This window comes from Oxyura jamaicensis, chromosome Z (genome assembly GCF_011077185.1).
Source record: "Oxyura jamaicensis isolate SHBP4307 breed ruddy duck chromosome Z, BPBGC_Ojam_1.0, whole genome shotgun sequence".
NCBI classification, from domain to species: domain Eukaryota; kingdom Metazoa; phylum Chordata; class Aves; order Anseriformes; family Anatidae; genus Oxyura; species Oxyura jamaicensis.
The window spans coordinates 30,090,541-30,098,043 of NC_048926.1; the positions used below are offsets into that span (position 1 = coordinate 30,090,541).

A 7,503-nucleotide genomic window follows, 5' to 3' on the forward strand; every position below is an offset into this window, starting at 1 on the left:
AAGAAAGAAAGAAAGAAAGAAAGAAAGAAAGAAAGAAAACAGGAAATGCTATGTTGTAAACACAAGTACCACACACAAACATACATTCATGATGATACAGTTAATACGGCATCCTACTAGGAGCCAACTTTAATCTGCGTGTTTGTGGCTTTGAGCTGAAGTGAGTAATGCTTTCAACAGAGCTGACTAGTTAATTTAGGTTGATGTGAGAAAAGCCAGAACATCCATGCCATGGCTACCTATAACTTTCCAGTCTAATTTATTTTGTGTCAGGGCCCTCACATCTGTTACCAAACAATTCTGGGGCTTCTCTCTCTCTCTCTTTTTTTTTAAAAAAAAATATCTTACATTTCCTTACTCATCTCTATTTTGGCAGGTGAATTCTCTTTTGTAAAACATAATTACAATACATCTATTATATATAAAAACAATACATCTATTAGACTAAGAATTCAGATCTCAGGGTATATATATACAAGTCTAACTGTACAGTCTTAGTAGGATCACATGAATTCAGAGACCTGCAAAAAAATGAAGTCTGATGCCAGTTGATATTATGCACTCTTTGTCAGATGATACTTTAAAGAAATTCATTAATTGTTTGTGAAGTTTTTTTTGTTTGTTTGTTTGGTTTTTTTTTTTAAAATTTGAAGAATGTTACTGTCTAATTCCAAATCTTTGTTAAATGTCTTCTGTTTTAGATATCGCGTGGTTAAGCATGTTCACAAGCAATGAACCAGCAGTTAGTGGTAAGACTTGCATGACTCATGTGGGAGCAAAATGTATCATTCTCTTTGTTAGTGTCTGGTTTTGAAGGGGTGTTTGAAGGTAGGAAAAGAAGTTCGTAATGTTTCATATACATCATATTAGAAGTGATATCTAACACCAAATTTTCATTTAGGTCAGGTTGCTAGACAATGGACAATTTAGACAGGCTGCTAAGAATGAAAGATCTGTGAATTTCTGTGTTCCATAGGAAGAGATCTTGAAAGCCGTAAAACATGCCTTAGCAAGTTATGAGTAAGGTGTTGGACTGAAGACAAATGTAGGAGGAAGTAGAGTTTATACAAGCTGGAACCAATATTTTTTGAAGAAAAGCAAATGTGCTATATTGCTGGTGTTTGGCTCTTAGTTAGAAAAGGCCTGTTTTAGCAGGAGAGAGAAAATGAAAGGATGTGAAGAAAGAGGAGACACTTTTTTGGAACTTTCATATTATAAGCATAAGAAATGAGTGGGGCCAAACAAAGATACGTTGGTTCAAGTTATTCCAGTCAAAGTTAAATCTAGTCCAATTTCAACCACAAAGGGCTGCTGCAAGGTCCAGGATTGCACCTTGAACAATAGTCAAATGGGGATTTACAGAGAAGAGTATAAAATATCGATCATTCAATATTTGGCTGAACCCCAACACTTTGCATTTCAGGGACACCCCAAGCAAGAAGTGCCATCTTGTATTTCATTAATTTCAAAGCATTTCACTTGCATGAACGTCTAAAAAGGCCCCTTAAACTTTGGTTTTAGAAACCAATAGTTCAGGTAATTCATCCAAAGGCTATCAGAGTGGAAGCAACATTTAGGAAATCATGGAAAGGTTCCTTACTTCCCTTACCAGCAATTGCATGCCTGACAGATCATTTGCCACATTTTTCAGAGGTGATTCGGAAAGTTTGTCCCATAAGTCAGCACATTGTTATGACTTAGATATGAAATATCTCTTGCCACTGATGTGCCACTTACACACTACAGCTGAAGCTGGACAATTACAGCCAAGAAAATATGAACTGATAACACAAGTAGAATGAAGACTTGTAAACCTCCTGCATTCTACCACATTAATCTGATGCATTAATAAATATGCAACAAGTAAAGCACACTATGCTGGATTTTAACATGGATTTTTATGCTGTTTTCTTGCTGTAGCTGGATCAGACAAAATTTGTTTGAAAAATTTCTACAAAAGCATTATAGATAGGATAAGTTAGGGTAATAAAAATAAGGGACAGGATTGAGGGACCTGAAAACAGTCAGATGGAATGAGTAAGTTCTGCTTATTTATAACGTACTTCAAAGGCTGAAAAATACCCTTGGTAACAAGAAAAAAAAAAAAAAAAATTTTCTGCTGCAGCTTTCAATGAACAATTACCTAATCTCTGTTAAATTTGTCTTCAGTTGTTGCATTGGTGGACATATAGATCAACTGCTACACTTCTGTTTGGTTGATTGTCTTTATCTGTACCCTTGAAATACTTTCAAGAGCACAGCTGATATTTGAAATAAAACCGCAAGGCAGTCAGATATGGCATCACAGGATAGTTATTAATGCCAATGTTTCTTCTAGGTGATGCTCTTGTATACCATGCTAATTGACAAGAGGCACCTTTAATTTTTTTTTTGCTTACATGGGTCTGAGTCTTCAAAGTACCAAAAAGTAATTATTATTTTCAGTTTATCAGGCTGAGCATTATACTGTGTTATATACTGTTATTTCCATAGCTGAAAAACCAATATTATTTCCAAAGGGATTAAATCCATTGCACCCATTTACAGTGGAAAGATTTTGACATACAAAGCACATAGGAGATAAAATAGAAAAAATCCTGTATTTCCTGTATTATATTAACATGTGCATTACATGTATGTCTAAGTACCAATACATATATGCCTTCATCATTCATATTATATATAGCCATGTATATCTGATACTCCATATATAATCAGAAATATACAGAGAAAAATGCAGATTTGTATAGAAAACTTAAATCATCAAAAAACCATAGACTTTAAACACTTTGCAGAAGAGATCTGCATCAAGTGAGTATCTTTGCTTCTGTTCCTATGCCTGTAAAGTGAGTCTGAATATTGTCTATTTTCAAAATACTTTTAGTTGTGCTTCTTTTTACAAAGTGATACAGATTTTATTACAATGTTCTCCTCTAGCGAAAACATGCTCTAAAAATGTGGTGGTCCTCACACAGAGATCAAAGCATAATGAATTTGTCCTGTTGTGCAAGGGTAAAAAGCAGCTCTGTCTGAAGGTAAGAATTAGTTTTTTAATTTGGAAGTTGTGGGTGTTCTTTCCCACTAGAGAACGATTTCTGACAGCCCTTTTCAAATGGATTTTTCGTTACTTATAACATTTCACATTTCACAGATTTTGACTGCCTCCCTCTATGTTGTCCATGGAAAACCTTAAAATAAGCGATTGCAAAAATCATTACATAGCGGACTAGTGCCGTGGAAAGAAATGAGTTTAAGAAGGGAATTATTTTCTCCTCAGTCTGACTTCCAAGATAATGAAAGAATATTTGTGATGAAAAGAAATAACAGCTGAATGTACTAACCTGCTCTAAATATTTGCATCTGTTGTCAGAACATTCTCATTTTCCACATTCTTGCAAAGGTTTGTTTATAGTGGAAAGATCAGGAAAGGTTAGATTTCCGTATGGTGCCCCCCTCCCCCCCTCTTTTTTTTTTTTTTCTAAATTGGTTGGAACCAGAAGTGCTGAGGTACTAACAGGCCAGTTCCTGTTCTTACCCCTGCCACCAGAGCATCAAAGTTGTTCCAAAGAGTGTTTATCAATATGGTGATAGGCATTTTACATATATATATATATATATATAATATATAACTTAGTATATATATATATGTAAACAGTTTTACTAATATCTGTCTGAGGAAGAACTTTGTTGGAATTCACCCTCTAAAATAGGGCAAATGTCCAAGCTGCTCTGTTTCAACAAGTCATATTGAGATTAAGAATGGCTTTATCTAACCTTGGCCTTGCATCACCAAATGTTTCCTCAGATTAAAATCTTTCATATTTTTCATATATTTTTTCTTTTCAGGACTTTCCAAAAAGTCAGTTTCCTGAAATTATCTGGGGAAATGTGTGCTGTAAGATATGTTAATTATGTTTATAGCACATTATCCCACTGGAGTTTTCATTACTGCCCTTGGAAGAGCAACAATTTTTTAAAGATTTTATATGGTTCAGAGATTATTTTTTTCATAAATTAATTGTTTGAAAAGTGTTCCACCAAATCAGAGAAAGAATGGAGTGTTGAGCCCTAATAGATTTTACTTCCCAATCACCTATTTTGAAAGTGCTGGATTATACAAGATTATGTTCCTTGGCATCTTTAAAAGCAGTTCTTTTGTGAAAATGAGGTGACACATATTTACTGTCTCCAAAATACATGAAAAATCTGGAAAGATCACTGACCACAGAACATAACAATTTAGATGTCTCAGATAACACAAATTTAATCATTAGTGGGCTTTGTAAACAAAGGAAGTTTTCTTTGGAATTAGTACTACATTTGGCGGATCAAAAGTCAAAATGTGAAGACAAAATAACCAATCTGCGTGGTTGTAAACACAGGTCTTAAAAGGATGTTGTTCAGAGCCAGATTATCCTTCAGTGAGAAGACGCAACAGTAAAACATGCAAGCACGAAGATCCTGACTTCAAACAGGTATACAATCACGATCAACCAAATAGAAACGTATTCATGAGAGTGTATACAAACATAGCTGTACAAAAAGTGCAACTAAATGCGGTTCTGCCGTTAGTTGCTAAATGATGAGTTGTTTACATTCTTATTCTTAGTATGTTCCTCAGAAAAGGAGAAATAAGAAAAACCTTTCCTTGCTTTTGACTTGACTTGTGTACACTAATACATCCTGCAGGCAAAATACCTGAGCTTACATTACAACAGGAAAGGCAGAGATGTTTCCAGCATTATTGTGCTTCTGTAAAATGCAGGGAGAGCTGAAGTAGTTTTTATCTGGTACAACTCCTTAGACAAGATCTAGAAAACTTTGATGAGTATATTAGCAGATCTAGAGGAATCAAATTACAAGAATAATGATTTTTTAAGAATAGTGAATCCATCAGTCAAAAACTTACTGTATTAATAAAACCACAAAGGATAGAGTACTAAACGTTTCATATAAAAGTTAAGTAGTCCCAGAAGTACTTTCAGAACGAATTCTGTATCAGCAAACCAATATAATTCTGGAGAAATGTATTGTGTGTTGCATACAGGTAGCCAGGTTGATTCTTCACACATTTTGGTGACCAAAGTTTGATTTTGTTAGCGCTTCTCTAGACAGAAATGATAAAACATTGTGAGCACAGGAAGGAAATTAATTGTTATATGGTATATTTTAAACAGATATTGTAACAACAAAAAAAAAATAATTTAAAAAAATTGTTAGGGTTATGCTCCAGCCAACATACTATCCAAGACTAATTTAAAAGACAGTATTTCCAATTTCAGTAAGCACATTTAAAACTATCTGGGATCAGATGGCTTTTGCAATTTCATAATATCAGATCTGAAACATTAAAAACCTAAAATTCACAGCCTAATATTTCTATCATTTCTAACATTTCTCCTAAGTCAGAAAAGAATTCTGGTAATTTGAAATTATACTGATTTTCTTGCACGAAGTCATTCTGAAATGTTTTTTCAAAGGTATGAGCTACACATCTATTATTTATTTATTTATTTATTTATTTATTGTATAATTAATTAACCAGTCTCCAGCATTATGAACCTAGAAAATCCAGTTGGGTCCTTCAGTTTACGTTCCTGCTGAGGTACCTTTCAGAAATGTCTTTGGCTCTACCTAGAAGCAGAAAGCAATGAGGCTTAGAAAATTTAGGACAACTTCTAGCCCCTCTCCTTTTATGATAAAAATATCAGAGCCATTTTTCATTCTTCTAAAATTTTTATCATAAGCTTTTTATAAGAAATATGCCTTTTTTTCTATAGAGCTGTTAATAGGAAAAAAATTAGTCTTGATAGATCCCAGTTTTGGGGGATAGTTAGAAAGAAAAAAAAAAAAAAAAAAGGAACCGTTGCCTGTCAAGACCTGGTCATCACTGTGGGTTTCTAAACAGATCATTAAAATTAAAAATTAATTCTGAGAAGCTATTTGCTACAAACCTAACAAGGCAACTAATGAACTACTCATCATAGTTTCTTGCTGACACTTTTAAGTAGAAAATAATATGTTACTCATTTCAGTGAGGAGAAATCAGTAGCCTGCACTTGCTCGTCACATTTGATTAGACAAAGAGGCAAAACCATAGTCAAGCCTGAATTGTGAGATTCTTATAAACCTTCTAGAAAGAATGCAGTGAACAAGAAATAATTTCTGGTGTGATTAATCAAGCCTCTATTGTCCACAGAACAAAAAAGTGTGGGAGGGGTTGACTGAGATGGGGAAATACTTCTCATGGTCAATCACAAAACTATGTGGTGTTGCAGTGTGATATTTTGTCTGCTAGCTTTTAACAATAAGTCTCAAAGGGTGGCATTTTTGTTTATTTTTGGAAGACTGCCAGTAGAATTACCAGAAACATGAGAATCTGTGGTGCCTGCTGTTACAGCAGCAGAAAGAGTTGCATACAGTGTTGTCAATTTCCATTTCTGTAACCAAAGCTTACGGAGACACAGCTCACAATCAACATTTAGTAAAAGATCCTTTATTAATTAGGCTATTATTAACACAATAAAATGGTAACAGCTTGTAACAGCCAATAATGGTTTATAGTAACAGTTTATAATGATAGGAAATTGAATTGGGAGGGTAACAGTTCACAACCAACATTTATTAAAACACGGTGCTGGTAATAGCAGAAAACTGTTTGCATGGTACGTGCTCACACAGGACGCCACACGGTGGTAACCCAGCCCCAGCAGCTCACTGCGGAGCAGAGGGTCCTCCCCTGCTTCGGAGGGTCCCCGAAGATGGATCTTAAAAGAAGGTGTATTGAGGACTTGAGATGTACAGAAAATTATATGTAATAGGACTTTTTTTTTTTTTTTTTTTTTTTTTTTTTAAGAGTAATCATTACCACAATATTCTGATTTCACTCCAAAATAGGCAACAGAAACTGTGACTTGGTAATGTAGCAGGTACATTACAGATCAAAACTGTACTGGTCTTTTTGGAAAGCAAAGCAATACAGCTCTGGGTCTGGAAGCAGTCAGCCCTCTGATGAAGGCAGGTATAATTTTGTTTACAGTCCCCATAGAATCTGTCCCAAAATGATTAGGTCTTCCCAAAGATTTATCATAAAAAATGAAAATATAGTCAAAATAGACAAAGCTAACGATACCCCTGATTTTTTCTAACCTGTGTGACCCTTCTTGAAGGCATTAAAAAATATGTTCTTTACTTTGTGTATTTTCATAGCTGAGCGAAGACAATCACTTTTTCATCATGCATTGTGAAGGAGAGTCTGTGAAATTCCAGTGCTATGAAGACACAAATTATTTTCTGCATGTGAATGATGACTCACTTGATATACGCAAGCCGGATCACAAAGACCCCAATGGAGAGAAAAATTTTTTCTTCAGGGTATCATACTTATAGAGAAAATACTTCTTCTACCCTTCAGTGGCCTAAGTGTCCATACAGCTCCTATAATAACTTAACAGGAAAGAAGAAAGGTTGAGATAAACTAATTTCCATTTTGCCTTATTTTTC

At 34.5% G+C, this 7,503-nt stretch overlaps 1 protein-coding gene across 2 annotated transcripts in view; it reads left to right on the forward strand.

The window, feature by feature from the left end:
- LOC118155935 overlaps positions 1–7,497 on the forward strand; it is a 14,699-nt gene extending 7,202 nt beyond the window's left edge. Inside the window, exons 4-7 of one of the 2 annotated variants that reach the window (XM_035309609.1) lie at positions 702–749; positions 2,938–3,035; positions 4,383–4,475; positions 7,210–7,497. In XM_035309609.1, coding sequence (XP_035165500.1) covers positions 702–749; positions 2,938–3,035; positions 4,383–4,475; positions 7,210–7,389 — 419 coding nt within the window. In that variant the 3' untranslated portion in view covers positions 7,390–7,497. The remainder of the gene's footprint in view (positions 1–701; positions 750–2,937; positions 3,036–4,382; positions 4,476–7,209) is intronic. The other variant, XM_035309610.1, reaches the window with a different exon arrangement.
- The last annotated feature ends 6 nt before the right edge of the window (positions 7,498–7,503 follow it).